The 18,989-nt window shown below is 37.6% G+C and overlaps 2 protein-coding genes across 2 annotated transcripts; one reads left to right on the forward strand and one right to left on the reverse strand.

Annotated features, from left to right (window-relative positions):
- The first annotated feature begins 1,033 nt into the window (after positions 1 to 1,033).
- LOC110447575 lies at positions 1,034 to 7,990 on the forward strand. Its single transcript, XM_021493356.1, has 5 exons — positions 1,034 to 1,156; positions 1,422 to 1,474; positions 4,132 to 4,277; positions 7,123 to 7,290; positions 7,848 to 7,990. The coding sequence occupies exons 2-5, from the start codon at positions 1,422 to 1,424 to the stop codon at positions 7,904 to 7,906; spliced, it is 426 nt and encodes a 141-aa protein (XP_021349031.1). The 5' UTR covers positions 1,034 to 1,156; the 3' UTR covers positions 7,907 to 7,990.
- An 857-nt stretch (positions 7,991 to 8,847) lies between these two features.
- On the reverse strand, positions 8,848 to 15,670 carry LOC110447576 (geranylgeranyl transferase type-2 subunit beta-like; the record flags this gene model as incomplete). Its single annotated transcript, XM_021493357.1, has 8 exons — positions 8,848 to 10,028; positions 11,020 to 11,094; positions 11,383 to 11,471; positions 11,679 to 11,901; positions 12,405 to 12,457; positions 12,652 to 12,757; positions 13,488 to 13,685; positions 15,554 to 15,670. Coding segments are annotated over 8 exons (999 nt in total), but the record flags the coding sequence as incomplete, so codon positions are not given.
- Positions 15,671 to 18,989: the final 3,319 nt, after the last annotated feature.

An 18,989-nucleotide genomic window follows, 5' to 3' on the forward strand; every position in this document is an offset into this window, starting at 1 on the left:
CATGAAGAAGTAACACTCTACAATAATAATAGATTATGTTACATAAAGAAGTAACACTCAACAACAATAATAGATTATGTTACATGAAGAAGTAACACTCTACAATAATAATAGATTATGTTACATAAAGAAGTAACACTGTACAACAATAATAGATTATGTTACATAAAGAAGTAACACTCAACAACAATAATATATTATGTTACATGAAGAAGTAACACTCTACAATAATAATAGATTATGTTACATAAAGAAGTAACACTGTACAACAATAATAGATTATGTTACATAAAGAAGTAACATTCTACAACAATAATAGATTATGTTACAAAAGAAGTAACACTCAACAACAATAATAGATTATGTTACATGAAGAAGTAACACTCTACAATAATAATAGATTATGTTACATAAAGAAGTAACACTCAACAACAATAATATATTATGTTACATGAAGAAGTAACACTCTACAATAATAATAGATTATGTTACATAAAGAAGTAACACTCTACAACAATAATATCCTGGGTCGGAAATTCTAACCATCATACCTGAATACATGTACATATTCTTATTTTACCTAAAGATCTAACATTCTTCATGACCATGGTACTTGATGGTATATTTATTATTTTACCCATAGATCTAACACTCTGTATGGCCATGGTACCCGGTGGTATATTTATTATTTTACCCATAGATCTCACACTCTGTATGGCCATGGTACCTGGTGGTATATTTATTATTTTACCTATAGATCTAACACTCTGTATGACCATGGCACCTGGTTATATTTTTACAATTTTACCTATAGATCTAACACTTTGTATGACCATGTTACCAGGTTATATATTTATTATTTTACCTATAGATCTAACACTCTATAGACAATATTATTTTGTCTAAAGATCTAGCACCCTATTACTGTTTCCTAGGTTTATCATTATTATTTTACTAAACATTAAGCACTCGATAACCTGCTGTTCAAAGCGTTGCACAAAGTTTTGCAGTTGAAGTGCAGACACACCCTAGACAGGACGTTGACCCGTTATCAGTGGAATGATCAGTCGACACCACTTGTTCGTTTCTCACACGGTCTAGCTAAAGAGCTTCCTGTTGTCTGGTTATTGTAAGTGTGACAGTATATCCAATCAAGGTAAGAATGCATTATAAACTACTAAGGCCTGTTTAAATTCAAGTTATATATTTTACACATATGCTCATGAACAAGGACCTTAATTACTGATGTATATCCGGTTATGCGGAAAAATAACATTTAAGTTCCTTTGAGAGTATTGGTACATTGTTTATAACCCATTCTACTGGTAATTATAAGCGTTTTCATGATTTTAATGTTGCTTGTGCTTATAATATTATGTTAGCTATGATACACTGAGCTTATAAAATGACGGTATTTTCAGATGATTGAGACAAGGTTTTCTCATCTTTTGATAACATGTGCAGTCCTGTGTGGGTAAGTATATAATATTACCACATGTAGATCGGTGTAGACGTATACAATTGTAAAATGTATATTATATATATATACGTACAATAGTATTATGTGAACAGTTTATACACACATACAATGTAATTTGTAATTAATGTATGTATACGTACAATAGTATTATGTGAACAGTGTATACAGATATACAATGTGATTTGTAATTAATTGATGTATACGTACATTAGCATTATGTGAACAGTTTATGCACACATACAATGTAATTTGTAATTAATGTATGTATACGTACAATAGTATTATGTGAACAGTGTATACACACATACAGTGTGATTTGTAATTAATTGATGTATCCGTACAATAGTATTATGTGAACAGTTGATGCACACATACAATGTAATTTGTAATTAGGGCTCTGTCTGTCTGTCTGTCTGTCTGTCTGTCTGTCTGTCTGTCTGTCTGTCTGTCTGTCTGTCTGTCTGTCTGTCTGTCTGTCTGTCTGTCTGTCTGTCTGTCTGTCTGTCTGTCTGTCTGTCTGTCTGTCTGTCTGTCTGTCTGTCTGTCTGTCTGTCTGTCTGTCTGTCTGTCTGTCTGTCTGTCTGTCTGTCTGTCTGTCTGTCTGTCTGTCTGTCTGTCTGTCTGTCTGTCTGTCTGTCTGTCTGTCTGTCTGTCTGTCTGTCTGTCTGTCTGTCTGTCTGTCTGTCTGTCTGTCTGTCTGTCTGTCTGTCTGTCTGTCTGTCTGTCTGTCTGTCTGTCTGTCTGTCTGTCTGTCTGTCTGTCTGTCTGTCTGTCTGTCTGTCTGTCTGTCTGTCTGTCTGTCTGTCTGTCTGTCTGTCTGTCTGTCTGTCTGTCTGTCTGTCTGTCTGTCTGTCTGTCTGTCTGTCTGTCTGTCTGTCTGTCTGTCTGTCTGTCTGTCTGTCTGTCTGTCTGTCTGTCTGTCTGTCTGTCTGTCTGTCTGTCTGTCTGTCTGTCTGTCTGTCTGTCTGTCTGTCTGTCTGTCTGTCTGTCTGTCTGTCTGTCTGTCTGTCTGTCTGTCTGTCTGTCTGTCTGTCTGTCTGTCTGTCTGTCTGTCTGTCTGTCTGTCTGTCTGTCTGTCTGTCTGTCTGTCTGTCTGTCTGTCTGTCTGTCTGTCTGTCTGTCTGTCTGTCTGTCTGTCTGTCTGTCTGTCTGTCTGTCAAATTTTGTTCCTGGCAGGTATTTATTGACCGATGTACATGAAACTTGGCCAAGATGTTCAGTTCACAAAAATACACACTAAGGTAAAAATTCAAGGTCAAATGTCAAGGTCATAAGGTTCAAAGGTCAGGGTCAAATTTTACATCTTTTCACTGATGAACATTTTGTTATGACATTATGAAGCAAAGTTGATCAGAATTCAACAAGGAGTTAACTGACCAAAGGTCAAAGTCATCGGGTCAGGTGTCAAGGTCAAATTTTGTAGCTTTTCACTGGTGAACATTTCGCTATGACATTATGTAGCAAAGTTGTTCGGAATTAAACAAAGAGACACACCGAGGTAAGAAGTAGAGGTCAATATTCAAGGTCATTATATTCAAAGGTCAAGGTCAAATTTTGCATCTTTTTACTGATGAACATTTTGTTATGACATGATGAAGCAAAGTGATCAGTATTAAACAAGGAGTCAACTGACCAAAGGTCAAGGTCATTGGGTCAAAGGTCAAGGTTAAATTTTGTATCTTTTCACTGGTGAACATTTTGCTATGACACTTTGAAGCAATGTTGTTCAGAACTTAACACAGAGTCAACTGACATTCGGTCCAGGTTACGGGGTCCAAAGGGTCAAGGCCAAGTTTTGTATTTTTCACTGATGAACATTTTGTTATGATATTAAGAAGCAAAGTTGGTCAGAATTAAAGAATAAGTCAACTGACCAAAGATCAGGGTCACTGGGTTAATGGTCAAGGTCATTTGGGTCCAAAGGTCAAAGACAAAGTGGATCTCTGACTTTGACCCTGACTCTTGATGGAGGAGGTATATAAGGTGAAATAAAACAAATCAAAGCTAACAAATGAGTATTGCACCGGTATTTACATTTCTGATTGTTTTGGGGTGGTGACTGTATTTGTTTGATAGTTTCTTCTTCAAATATTCCAATTTCGAATAACTATAATTGTGTAAAATGTTACGAGATATATAAAGAATGCTTCTATAGAAAACAAATATCTAGAAATGAGGATAATGGTTATAATATATTTTAACCTGAATGTTGAATGTTTTATCTAAATAAATATGTCTGTATCGTTTAATATACTATGCTATCCATGCCCCATCCTCGATATCCAGGGGTTACGCTCACTTTCGCTCTCTACAGCCCTGAAATATGTCATAGCAAAATCGAAGGCTCGGTGTGCGTCACTTTGTTGATGAGACAAGTATACCAGTTCGATCGTTTGATGTACCTCAAAAGAATCTCGCAATCAATTAACAGTAAAAATTGAAAGGCTTTGAAGTCGGGCATCTCTCCTTTGTAATCTTCAAAGGACAGGTAGGCATATCAGCCTAGCGATTGGTCAGTGTTTTTTTTACCCGACACCAATCAAACAGCTATCTTCGTATTCCAAGGGTGTAGAGAGCGGAAGTGAGCGTTACCCCTGGATACCGAGGATGTCCATGCCCTTATAATCACTATTTACTTTGTCGCTCACTAGTGTACTGTGTCACCCTGGCCGCCCGGCTCTTCCAGACAGTCCAGAGGCGCGCAAACTCTTCCGTTTGGCGGAACAAAATAGAACCAATGATGGCTTTCTTACAAAGGCCGAAGTAGACGATATATTCACCGACTTCGATTTGGATAGTATGTTCTTACATCAATAACCAATTCCATGTATGTGCATCAAAAACAATTTAAAGTGATCTATACGCAAGTATTAAGTACACTAAAACATGGAGAGGGTAATCAAAGTAAGTACAATTAATGGGACACCGAATAACCCCACAACTGTGCAGAGATTGAACCCCTCTCTCATCTACAGAGATTGAACCCCTCTCTCATCCACAGAGATTGAACCCCTCTCTCATCCACAGAGATTGAACCCCTCTCTCATCCACAGAGATTGAACCCCTCTCTCATCCACAGAGATTGAACCCCTCTCTCATCCACAGAGATTGAACCCCTCTCTCATCCACAGAGATTGAACCCCTCTCTCATCCACAGAGATTGAACCCCTCTCTCATCCACAGAGATTGAACCCCTCTCTCATCCACAGAGATTGAACCCCTCTCTCATCCACAGAGATTGAACCCCTCTCTCATCCACAGAGATTGAACCCCTCTCTCATCCACAGAGATTGAACCCCTCTCTCATCCACAGAGATTGAACCCCTCTCTCATCTACAGAGATTGAACCCCTCTCTCATCCACAGAGATTGAACCCCTCTCTCATCCACAGAGATTGAACCCCTCTCTCATCCACAGAGATTGAACCCCTCTCTCATCCACAGAGATTGAACCCCTCTCTCATCCACAGAGATTGAACCCCTCTCTCATCCACAGAGATTGAACCCCTCTCTCATCCACAGAGATTGAACCCCTCTCTCATCCACAGAGATTGAACCCCTCTCTCATCCACAGAGATTGAACCCCTCTCTCATCCACAGAGATTGAACCCCTCTCTCATCCACAGAGATTGAACCCCTCTCTCATCCATAGAGATTGAACCCCTCTCTCATCCACAGATATTGAACCCCTCTCTCATCAACAGAGATTGAACCCCTCTCTCATCCACAGAGATTGAACTCCTCTCTCATCCAGTGATTGAACCCCTCTCTCATCCACAGAGATTGAACCCCTCTCTCATCCACAGATATTGAACCCCCCTCTCATCCACAGAGATTGAACTCCTCTCTCATCCAGTGATATAAGCCCTCTCTCATCCACAGAGATTGATCCCCTCTCTCATCCATAGAGATTAAAACCCTCTCTCATCCACAGATATTGAACCCCTCTCTCATCAACAGAGATTTAACCCCTCTCTCATCCACATATATTGAACCCCTCTCTCAACCATAGAGATTCAACCCCTCTCTCATCCACATATATTGACCCCCTCTCTCATCCATAGAGATTGAACCCCTCTCTCATCCACATATATTGAACCCCTCTCTCATCAACAGAGATTGAACCCCTCTCTCATCCACAGAGATTGAACCCCTCTCTCATCCAAGTAGATTGAACCCCTCTCTCATCCACAGTGATTGAACCCCTCTCTCATCCAGAGATTGAACCCCTCTCTCATCCACAGTGATTGAACCCCCTGTCATCCACATCATATATGGCAAAGACTGATGTGTTGACAAGCCCAACTTAACATTTAATACCAAAAACAGATATTCCATACACTCAAGGAGATATCTCTTAAACAAACTGAGATATCTCTATTGACTTAGATGATATCTTATAAATATATAAACAACTGATAGCATATAATTATAAATATACCAAAAAACCCAAATATATTATGTTTGTTTTGTTATATGCTATCACTATTACATTTAAAGACACAGAATCTTTAATTCATTTTGATATATCTTTTTTAAATTAAAAATCTCTTCTTTTTTCTTGAGAGATCTATATCTCTTTTTCTTTCAGAGATATCTTTATTTCATTTACAGTTATCGTAAACTCATTAACTCCGTCTCATTTAGATATATCTATATATACATCTATTTCAATTTAAGATGTCGCTAACACTTTGACGCCCTTTTCTGGGTATCAAATTTTGAGTTGGTTTGCCACAGGTGTGTGGTCTCAAGTAGTGCATCAGCTATTTCTCTGTATGTTCTACTGAACAATCAAATTGAATCCTCTTTACCCAATGCTTTACTTAAGATATCTGTACTTTTCTTTTCTGTCTATTACAAATCTGTGTCGTATAGTTAATGACCTTAAAACTGACAATTATTCAAGTTACAAAATTTACAAAATGTAAATTCATTTGTATATTCTACTGGTATCCCAGCGTTGTTTTCCCCATTTGTTATAATGATTTATCAGACCTGCGTTTCCGATATCCCCCTGATGTGATTTCCCCCCCATATTCTGATTCTTTTGTCTGAATGCGATTTGTTCTCAGAGTATATTTCTTCCCTCCTCCCCCCCCCCCCCCCCCCCCCCTCAAATTTATAAAAATCCCTCATTATTTTTTTTTATTCTCTCAGAAATGTTAAAAAATAAACTGTACAGTTATTTCGCTTGTCTTATAAATTAACTTTACCACAAGCAGGATATTGGGGTTGGATTTTCAAAAAGGGAAGCAAAATGATCTTTATCTTATGAATTTCAATTTTTGTTTTGTTATCGGCGAACACACTTTCATTGTATTTACAAAATGGAAGTGGACTGTTCTAGAGATTTCCATATCTTGCAGTAAAAAAGGCATTTCTTCTAAAATAAAATTTTCAATTATAAAGCTATAAGTTTATCAGTTTCCAGCATATATTTGGCAACATTGACTACAGAATTACACTTTCGTGCTAAGTCGATTTATTAACGTAGTACTTTTCAAGGATCTCCATGTAAATTGTTCATTTGTTAATACTTTTCTCTAGTTTTACTGATTTTGAGTTCGAATTGTGGTATTGTTCACACTTCGTTATACTCTTTTCTCTTGTTTATGTCAAATTTGTCCTTACGTGTCGTAGTGGACGGGTCTGTTGAAGAGACTGAGTTCTTGAAGGTGTGGGCGGAGAAGCATCTTGGGACACCCGAGAGTGGCAGGACACTGTTCCACCACGCTGACACAGACGGCGACGATACACTTTCGCTCACACCAGACTTGGCCAGGGTGTTCTATTACTTCGACAGAAACCGTAAGTAAAACATACGTACATTGTAAATCAGCGAAGTGTTCCATTACGCTGACCAAATCTCATTTTCACAAGCTAGTTACATAAAAAATTCAAGGTATCTTGATATTGAGAGATGATGTGATCTATTTCAGGTTTTTGTTTCTGTCAATGCGAAAAAATATAATATATAAAAAGAATAACATGTTTAAGTACGATTGTGCTATTTTAAGTACCACGTACAAATTTAGACATGTTGTTCTATTTCTGTTTGACAGAAACTTGAAGCACAACGAGCAAGATCAATTATTACTTTTGAAGAATCTTATTAACATGTAATATTAGTTATTTATTTACGCTTCTCTCGTATTAGACAAGAGTATTATATTTCAGCTTGCTAACAAAGGATATTCAATGCATTTAAGGTGCTCAGTTGCTTTGATTCGATTCAGTGAATGCTTTTAATGTAATATTACTGTTATCAAACAAATCTTGGTAACATGTTTTTCAGATTTATCAATCAAATCAATATATGCTGAACAACCTACTGTACATTTATATTTGGAAGTTGTACATTTCAGAGGACACGAAAGTAAGCCAAGCCGAGTTTGTGACAGTCTGGGTAGAAATGTCCCTTTAATACATCGTCAACCACAGTATGCAGTCAAGTGTAAATCTCTGATTGCCAAAAGCATAATAAAGCATACACTTAAAGTTTTTTTTGTCATTTTTGTTTGTTTTGTTTGTGTTTTATGTCCTATTAATAGCTATGGTCTTTAAGGACGTGACAGGTTTTGTTGGCGGAGGAAAACCGGAGTATCTGGAGAAAAGCCCCCGAGCTGCGGTCAGTACCTTCTGACTTACGTACATTGGCCTCGAACCTGCGAGCCAGTGGTCGAGGGCTAGTGGTGGTAAACGGCCAGTCGCCTTAACCACTGGGACAAAATACGTAGCAGAAAACAGACATATAAAAAAAATCGACTAATGGCTGTCGATGGTCAGACAGAAAAAATATTAAACTTTATACAACAGTTAATATATGTCAATGGTCATATAGCAGAATTATACGATTTAAATAATAGTTAACAGACGCTGATTGTCAGATAAAAGACAAGATTTAAAAAAGTCTACATTTGTCAATAATAAAAGTTGATAAGATTTGAACCCTTTGACCTTGAAACTTAGTCAAGGTCATTAATTATCGCAAATATTGACCTGGAATATGGGTCAAGGTTGTTTCTGTTTGCATGGTTGTGTAGAACTTAATGAAAGCAAGCAACCGGGAGAATATAGTTACTCTAGCCCTTTCTGTTCTACAGAAGTTTTTTTCAAGAAATTTTAATCCTGTAACCTTAATTACAGGTCATAATAAGATTTTCTCACAAAGTTCATAGCATTCAATGGCAGCAAGCTACTAGCTACTGACTATAAAGAGTAAATTTTGAACTTGAAATTAGGTCAAAGTAGGTTGTGGGGCTTTACCTAAGGAAGCTACCAGCAAAATGTTGTGACCGTCTGCCATACCGTACTTCAGAAGTTGTTTAAAGACTATAACTCTTCCAAAGTGAACTAAAAATGGTCAACACACCCACTATATATAAGATTTGGCAATTAATTTATTATAAATAATCTGCACAATAGTTGTGTAAAAGGAGTAATGTGCAACATCAATATTCACAAATCAACAAAATCAAATACTTTTGTCTACATTATGTATGTACAAACATTTTAAAACTCAGTAACACAAGTATCAGAATCAATATTTATCGCCAGGAATTCATTATCTGTAATTGTTATTTATCTGAAAACATGGTGAATATTTACAGTGACTATGATTTGATTACTAAATACAATACTTCTATCTTTTAAATTACAGTCATAGCATACAAATAGTTGTGTTAACTTGACCCTTTAATATCTAATAATTTAAATTTGTTTTAATGAAAATAAACAAGTTCTACACAAATGTTTGTTCATCTTAACATACATACACAGAGGAATCACATTAACCTTCCTTTTTAAATTAAGTATTTCACATTTGATTTCCAAAAAAAGGTAAACAATCGAATATTACTTTCCCTATAGCGTTCCACTGTATTTTGTTCTGCTAAACATCTTATGATACACACTATTATTGGGACATTACAAAGGCAGCATCTGCGTAGATCAGCATTCATTCTTACATCACATTACAACTGGAGTTAAAAGAGGGAATTAGATACATCTATATTTCTATGCACATTGTTATTGAAGAATAATGGGTTTCGTTCATAACAAACATAAAATCAACCTAAAGTCCATTTACAATCAAAATCTTTCGTCCAGACATGACCAGATTGAAGTCCCCAATCTGAAGGAATCCATTCTAATGGAATGTACATGACTGACATTGGCCTGGCCTGTAAGTAACCTCTCACATTTTATCTAAATGATCCAGTAAACAGTTGCTCAACTCTACTTGTACAACAACATAGGCTAAGATGGAGCCCCACAGCTGTAACAGTCTGCTGGACAGTACCTTCACACGTGTCCGACTCGGGTACAAGTGTTTTGTGTAATCATGTCCTCTTAGATATCACAAATTATCAATGACGCACATAGCTATGACACCCTAGGTGAGATGATCACAACAGTTCCAGTCTAATGCCTGCTCGCTGTATGACATCCTCGGGCATACAATATACTGGGTTCACAGGTTTGATGGTCTCATTGCCCAGCAAAGACAGGCCACAAACACCAAAAAGAGTGTGGAACGGGTCAACCTACAAAGTAAACATTTATCATTGAAATATTGACAGAAATTCTACAACAACAACCCATCCCAGAGATTAAAATGTGTATTTACCAGAAACTAATTCACAACTATACATACTATATCAAGTCAGCTCTGTTAAGATTTTAATTTAATCTGATTGTAGAAATTGCATAACATTGATTTAGTGCAGATCACAGTATATCTCAACTATGTGATATTTTGTTTTCTCTGTCACCCTCCAAAAATACATTGGTTTTAAGGGGCGCGGGTGATATTGCCATGAGACAGTGAAAAATATCACATGCACGAAAAATATGCGTTCACCGCTTCGTTTCCCAACCGTGATGGTCACAAGAACGTTTGACGGCAACAACCAATTTTATCAAGCGCCGGTGCGATAGCGATTGTAAACAAACAAGATGTCATTATCGAGGTTTGCTGCCGTTTCTGAGCTACAAAGAATTTTGGTGTAACAAAATAGATATGACATTCATTAGCAGGTGACAGTGAATATTGTCAACCCTCAAAAACCCATTGTCACCCTCGGCTTCGCCTCAGGTGACAATGGTTTTCTCGGGTTGACAATGTTCACCGTCACCTGCTAATGAATATCATATTTATATATTGTAAACTTTGTGCTATTAAATAAAAATAGTCATATTCAATATTTACAAAATAAACCTGCCTAAGTCAAAATAAAGTTCCTTACTTTAAGATTTTGTGCTTTATTTCGATAATTTAGTTGAGTAAGATAGACTTTTTGCTTTGAAAAACGCTGCAAATAAAACCTCCCTTATTTAACCTCAAATCCCTTAAAATGATTGTAAAAATCACAGATTGGTCTCCGAGAATTCTGGCATGTATGACCACTGTTAACCCAGAAATGTGTGATGTATGATCACTGTTACCCCAGAAATGTGTGAAATGTTGATTTTAGCTTCATTTACCACATACATTAACTTACAATACAACAGGAGAACTTTTAAAGTATAACTCACTATATTGCCTGGTCTGTCAGATACACCTCCTGTTTCTTCATCTTGACAGGCCAAAATAAATTTTTCAAGCTTTTCCTGAAAAAAAAGATTTTTTATTCATAAATCACAAGAACAAAATATTCATTTTAGTCTGATAAACTATTTTGAGACTAAAAAACCTGTAAAGTGTATCACTGGATTAATAATTATAAAAAAATAGTTAATTGTATAACCGCAGTTGATGTTGTAATAACATATTATGAGCTCTTTGTAATATTCATACCATGTGGCATACAGAAACTGAATCATGAAGGTAACAAACAGACAGACAGAAAAATGACAGAAAACTTTATAACAGTATTGCCTCGTACATATCACAAATACCTTGTCAATCCAGTGGATCTTGCCGATGATTTTGAGAGAAGCAAGCACCCACCAGGAGTAACACACATCTGGCATTTTTTCTGGTCGACCTGAAAAACACAAAATGTAACCACAGTGTTCAAAATATACCATAACGGTACATCTACACAAGTAAACACAGAGTTTACCATTATAAAAGTGATATATGAAATATAGGAACATTTCTTTTATCTCATGTGATCAGTCAGAAAACATCCTGAAATAAATTCTCATTATCATTTAATGAATGCTGTTTTTGTCGATAGTGGCAGTCTTACCATTAAGGCCCCCTGAGGGAAGCTGGCGTTCACAAAGCCACCAGCCAAGGAGGTCAGCATTGATGTGGTGAAGGTTACCAGTAATGGCCAGGGTCCCCACACAGCAGTAGATCTGACCGGCGTGGGACTCACTGCCCGGGCGACACCCAAACCCACCATCAAAGTTCATACAGGTCACTACAAACTCTACAGTGGTATCCACATCTATCGCATCCAGTCGACCCTAATCAACACACAGTTTATAAGCAGGCTGATGATATAATGTAGTATACTGTACTTTATGTAAAAACATATAACTCAATAAAAAATGAATTGCATTTTTACCTGCAATGTTTGCCTTAGAAAAATTCAGTTTTTACAGTTTTAACCATTCAGTATTGAGGAATGTAAGCATCCAGTTAACATGTAACCCACACCCAAATTAGTAATGCATGTTTATATGGGAGAATGAATGAATAAGATTGTTCTGCTGACAATGTTTTTACACAACAAATAGCATCATACAACCTTGACCCTACTCTTCTAACAAGGTAATTTGAAGGGTCAAGGAATGATTTGTTTTGTTTTCGCGGGTAGAACTAGATTACTGCTACGCTGAGATTGACGTCCTTAAATGTGCTGACCACATTGTAGATAAATGTAAAATCTCTATCCTAGATTAACAATGTCTTTGTTACAGTAACAAAATCGTGCAATTCATTAACCATTTCAGTAAGTCTGACTTACCAACAGAGACAGGCATGCCACAGCACAGAAGGAAAATCTTGTATCAACTTCACCTAAAAATTCAAAACATGCAATGACTTTCTGTGAATCAATGGATGATTATTACTTAAATTTATTTGCAAATGATATTGTTGCATGTATAGGACTTATGAATACCTGAAGTTCGTTTTGAGGTGTACTTCTCGAGATTAGGAGATAACTAGACAAAGTTAGTAGAGTATCTTTTTATGTGTGTGCTTGTTCTTACCCCATTTATCACCGTAGAAACTGCCATCATCCTGTTGTAGAGAGCGGACATATTCCACAACCTTCTCCACGTTTACCATGTCAACAGCATCATACAGGGTAAGGATCTGGTTAACAGTGAGGGAAAGAGACTGTAACTTAGGTTAGAAAGCACAGGTTTAGAATAATACACAGTAGATACCTGACACTTTAACTTTCATTTAGAAAAACAAGTTTAAAACAGTAAATATTCTTTGACATAAATCTCAATAACAATACAAAGGTGGGTGTCAGGACCTACCTGAAGTTTGATGCTCAGTGTCAGAAGATGGGTATGTTACCGAGTTCATACAGCAAAGGTTGGGTAATGGGATATACCTGTACTGGTAAGGGTATCGGACCTACCTGTATGGTATAGAGTTTATATAACAAAAATTTGGATATAGGACCTACCTGTACAGGTAAGGGTATGGGACCTACCTGTATGTTGATGAGTTCATACAACAAAGTTTGGGGTATTGGACCTACATGTATGGTGCTTAGTTCATACAACAAAGTTTGGGGTATGGGACCTACCTGTACAGTTAAGGGTATGGGACCTACCTGCATGGTGCAGAATTTATATTAAAAAGTTTGGGGTATGGGAGATAAATGTATGTTGCTGAGTGTATAAAAATGAAGGTCATCCATACCTGTATAAAAGGTTTGGGGTCGTGACCTATCTGTGTGGTTCGGATTGTGTACCAGCTGTTACCTACCTGTATGGCCCCCAATAAAGTGTGTGTAGGAGGTAAGATTTGTGAGTTACCTACTTGTGTGTCAACTGATTGAGTATAGGAGGTGGGGGTCATGACCTACCTGTATGGCACTAAGTGTGTAGAGGAGGTGGGGGTCGTGACCTATACTGGCACTGATCCCACCACACTCATGCTGACACTGCTGTATAAACTGTAGGACCTGGTCTTTGTCCATGCGGTTCAGCTGTCCCATCAGGTCCATCACAGTCAGGCCCCAGTACATCCCACTCATACGAAGGTACTCAGTAATACAGTACTCCTATAAACATAGAAGGTACTCACTCAGTGATACTCATAATATATTTTTGAAACAAAAGCACGATTGGAACTGATGAAGGCTTCCTGAACATATTCATACAATGTTATGCATTCCACAATGCCAAGGTATGCTACCATATTTACTTTGCTATGGTCAGATACAAGGTATGCTACCATACTTACTTTGTTAGGGTCAGATACAAGGTATGCTTCCATACTTACTTTGTCAGGGTCAGATACAAGGTATCCTACGAGACTTACTTTGTCAGGGTCAGATACAAGGTATCCTACGAGACTTACTTTGTCAGGGTCAGATACAAGGTGTGCTACCATACTTACTTTGTTAGGGTCAGATAAAAGGTATGCTACCATACTTACTTTGTTAGACTTGTGTGTCAACTGATTGAGTATAGGAGGTGGGGGTCATGACCTACCTATGTGGCACTAAGTGTGTAGAGGAGGTGGGGGTCGTGACCTATACTGGCACTGATCCCACCACACTCATGCTGACACTGCTGTATAAACTGTAGGACCTGGTCTTTGTCCATGCGGTTCAGCTGTCCCATCAGGTCCATCACAGTCAGGCCCCAGTACATCCCACTCATACGAAGGTACTCAGTAATACAGTACTCCTATAAACATAGAAGGTACTCACTCAGTGATACTCATAATATATTTTTGAAACAAAAGCACGATTAGAACTGATGAAGGCTTCCTGAACATATTCATACAATGTTATGCATTCCACAATGCCAAGGTATGTTACCATATTTACTTTGCTATGGTCAGATACAAGTTATGCTACCATACTTACTTTGTTAGACTTGTGTGTCAACTGATTGAGTATAGGAGGTGGGGGTCATGACCTACCTATGTGGCACTAAGTGTGTAGAGGAGGTGGGGGTCATGACCTACCTATGTGGCACTAAGTGTGTAGAGGAGGTGGGGGTCGTGACCTATACTGGCACTGATCCCACCACACTCATGCTGACACTGCTGTATAAACTGTAGGACCTGGTCTTTGTCCATGCGGTTCAGCTGTCCCATCAGGTCCATCACAGTCAGGCCCCAGTACATCCCACTCATACGAAGGTACTCAGTAATACAGTACTCCTATAAACATAGAAGGTACTCACTCAGTGATACTCATAATATATTTTTGAAACAAAAGCACGATTAGAACTGATGAAGGCTTCCTGAACATATTCATACAATGTTATGCATTCCACAATGCAAGGTATGCTACCATATTTACTTTGTTAGGGTCAGATACTAGGTATGCTACCATACTTACTTTGTCAAGGTCAGATACAAGGTATGCTACCATACTTACTTTGAAATGGTCAGATAAAATCTGCTAACAAGTTGTGTGACGGACAGACAAAACAAATACAGGTACTATAAGTTCCCCACAAAAACGAATTCAGAAGTGTAAAGAAATTCCCCAAATACAATTGCTCCTAATAAATAAATAGTAGCAAAAAATACATTACACAGTATGATGAGGATCTAAACTGGATTGAAAATAGTACTTTGAGTTTAAACTACTGTCATGGAATAAAAAGTATTACATATAATCTTGTGCTTATATGTTTTATTACAAGTATTATTTTGCTTTGATATGATGCATAAAAATATTTTCCAATTTCAAAATAGTTCAGTTATTCAACTTGAGTTATTCTGACAGCCAGACAGTAAACCAGACAGTAAACCATACAGCTTTATTTTTTAATTTGATGGAGTTAAAGAAAACATCTTCAAATTATTTTATAACAGATTTGATTACATGCAGATGGGAACTCTCTAGTTTTGTCTTTTATTAAACAACATTGTTACAATATCACCTACCGATGTGTACTATATACTTACGTAATCATCTTTCTTTGATCCATATGAAGCTATGTAGTCACAGTGCTTCTGCAGCAGCAAGCTTTTCTGAGCACTGTCTGGTATAACAACATCTTTTATTGGCGTACCCTTAATTGAAAACAAAGTTCATTAATTAGTACATGTTAGTGACTGTCTGTTGAACTGAACAGTACATTTTGTATTTGACCTACATGTATATAATGACCATCTTGTCTCACTGATGATGATCATGGTCGTTGAAAAGGCCAAGTATGAAAAGGGTAACAATATGTATTGAAGACTGTACATTAGCAATGTGCAGAAACTTAAACGTTTGTCATTATGTTTAGATATGCTCTGCATTGCCAATCTATAAACCTACTAAAGTCTGCGGTAAGTTGTGAGACCATAACTCTGGTGTGAAGATCATGTCCACAGGAGATCTAAATTCTATCAATGTGGTCAGAATATATTGTCTACAGTCAAGATATAACCTTTACATATCCAACACGAAAGAAGTGAGCAACATCTTAATAATATACAGCATTTATATAGCGCCCTATATAATTTGTAAAATTACTCTAAGGTGCTTAACAACATATGGATAATAGTAATGGTTATAATTGTGAAAACAAACAACAAAGGCTTGCAATCACTTTCATACATTTAACAAGCAATGTGCACATAATTGAACAAACAAAAGGGTGGTATTTACATGACGTCTTTGCAAAGATTCTAAAATGCAGACATGAAGAGGTGAGTTTTTATGTCCCTCTTGAACTTGGCCAGGGTATTCGACTTCCTAATAGCAGATGGTAAGCTATTCCACAACGTAGCCGAAACCCTCCCAAAGCATCTGTTTCCGTAGGTCACAGTACGAGATTTTGGGACACACAACAAAGATTCTGACTCCGACCGCAGTGATCTTGACGGCTGATACAGGGTAACAAGTTCCTGTAGGTACTGAGGAGCTGTTCCATTCAGTGCCTTGTATGTGTATACCAGAATTTTGTACTGCGACCTGTATCGTACAGGTAACCAGTGCAACGAATAAAGCGCAGGTGTGATGTGCTCTCTCTTTCGAGTACGAGTAACTAGCCGTGCTGCAGTGTTCTGAACCCTCTGCAGACGACTAGTTAGTTTGTCAGATAAACCACAGAGCAGGGCGTTACCATAATCCAACCAAGAGGTAACAAGTGAATGCACCAAAATCTTGCAGGCATCTGCAGTTAGAAACTGCCAAATACAGCCGATGTTCCTGATCTGGTAGTAACAGGATTTGGCAATAGCGTTCACTTGTTTCTCCATGTTCAAAGAACTGTCAAAGTATACCCCTAGGTTTTTAACAGCTGGAACAGTCTCAATAGTTCTGGCACCAACCTTGAGCTGGAGAGCCATTGTTTGCTGACACTTTGGGGAAAAGCACCAGCCAACCTGTACAAGAATTGAAACATCCGTACCAGAATTTTTTAATGTTAAACCTTGGTACAAGTCAACTGCTATGGATTGCCAATGGTATGGATTGACTTGACTTGTGACAATCATTTATTTACTATTAAAACCTGCCACACGTCGACTCCTTTGCAACTTTATAGGTGTTCACCCTCGAACACTATCTTTACTGTAGGCGCCCAACCATATTCGGCACTTTGATCCCCTGTATACTGACTTAGTGGAAAATCTTTCCACTTCTCTTCGTCAAGTGGAAAACTGTTTTTGTTTAAGGAGAGGCATGAAGCGATGGCCTGATTCAGATATGAACTAATGACTTTCAAACACTGGCATTTTACCCACCTACAGCCTACAATTTACCTGGTAACCCAAGACAATTTGTTTTATGGAGGCAGGTTTAAATTGTTCATTTATGATCATAACATCCATCTAGCTTTAAACTAGAGGGAATTTCCCTTTAGCTTCATGCCTTGAAACTGGCTGAAAGTCAACAGATACTGGCCTTGTGATGAAGTAATTCTGAATTATTCATAATCTATACCGGTAAGTGTAAAGTTTGGTAATTTGTTATGTTCTGTATTATGTCAGGGGTTGCTTTATGGGCATTTCTGTGATAAGTTTGTGTTGTTACTTAATCAGGGTGTTTGTTCCCTTCTGCAGCTTAACCATATTACCTTAGAGTTGAAAACGTAAGCATCCCAGAGTAAAACTGGACTGGCATGATCCTCAGAGACCAGGTAGCATGGGTTACAAACTAAATTGAAAGAATGATGTACAGGGAATCAAGAGTGGGGTGAAGTATTCACTGTTTGATCTCAATGAAAGCACACAATAGAGCTCGAGGGCCACAAAAACCTGTTACAACTTGTGTCTGTGGTCCTCCCTGTGATGATGGGGATATAAGAACCTAGGTTGAAGTGGTGTTCGAGGGTAATCACCTATAAAGTTGCAAAGGAGTCACCGTGTGGCAGGTTTTAATTGTAAATAAATGATTGTCACAAGTCAAGTCAATCCATACCATTGGCAATCCATAGCAGTTGACTTGTACCAAGGTTTAACATTAAAAATTTCTGGTACGGATGTTACAATTCTTGTACAGGTTGGCTGGTGCAGATTGACAATGGTATGCAGTGACTGGAATGATATCATCCCCTTCAAGGTTTACACTTGTAGAGGAACTGGACTGGGTCGATCGTCTGCGACCAGATAGCTCAACTGGTTGAGCGTCCGTCTAGAGTTCGAACCCCGGTCTAACCGTGCATTTTTCCTCTCCTGTTACACACTGGAGGGAATTTCCCTTTAGCTAAATTGGTAGAGCAGTTGAGTGGGAAGCTGTATGCTGGTTCGATTCTCGGTGGAAGCACACTACTCTCTTTCATGTTAAAAAATTGTAATTAGGTCGATTGCCGACGACCAGGTAGCTAAATTGGTTAGAGCTTCTGGCTAGAGTTCGGGAGATCCCCGGTCCGAAACCCAGCTGTCTGGCTGTTGTATTTCTCTTTCTTCTGTTACGATCACAATGAGGATTTCTTGCATATGACATCCAAGTGACAGAAAGACATATTAAAAGAAAAAAAATCATTCACCTTATAAACAGAGGAAGAATTATATCCTCTAATTAGACTGTTTACTATTCTGTAAATCAGCCGTAAATGACTCACAGTCGTCATGATCATTAAGATGCGGTATGACGATTATAATCAGGTCCAGTACACTCTGCCGATTGAGCTATATAGCTGTAAAGACCTATAATAGCTCTATTGACCTATCTGAAATAGGTCTTTGGAGCTATTTTCAAGTGATTTTCTTTTTTAAGGAAAACGAAACAAAGTCGCTTTTAAAAGAAGACTGTATCATTAGGTTGATAACAAAAGACATTAAATATAAGGATTCTTTAAAAAAAATAATGATGTAAAAAAATCGGAAATTTTACATTTATGAAAAATGAAAATAAACATCTAACTGTATGCTTTTTGTAGTCAACATTACCATAAACCTTATTGTT

Source organism: Mizuhopecten yessoensis, unplaced genomic scaffold (assembly GCF_002113885.1).
Source record: "Mizuhopecten yessoensis strain PY_sf001 unplaced genomic scaffold, ASM211388v2 scaffold3459, whole genome shotgun sequence".
Lineage (NCBI taxonomy): Eukaryota > Metazoa > Mollusca > Bivalvia > Pectinida > Pectinidae > Mizuhopecten > Mizuhopecten yessoensis.

Excerpts from the sequence above, each read along its gene's own strand:
- LOC110447575 (XM_021493356.1), top strand. The coding sequence starts at position 1,422 with ATGATTGAGACAAGGTTTTCTCATCTTTTGATAACATGTGCAGTCCTG. Across the intron at positions 1,475-4,131 it reads ACATGTGCAGTCCTGTGTGG|TGTACTGTGTCACCCTGGCC; the intron begins GTAAGTATATAA and ends GTCGCTCACTAG. Across the intron at positions 4,278-7,122 it reads CACCGACTTCGATTTGGATA|TGGACGGGTCTGTTGAAGAG; the intron begins GTATGTTCTTAC and ends TACGTGTCGTAG.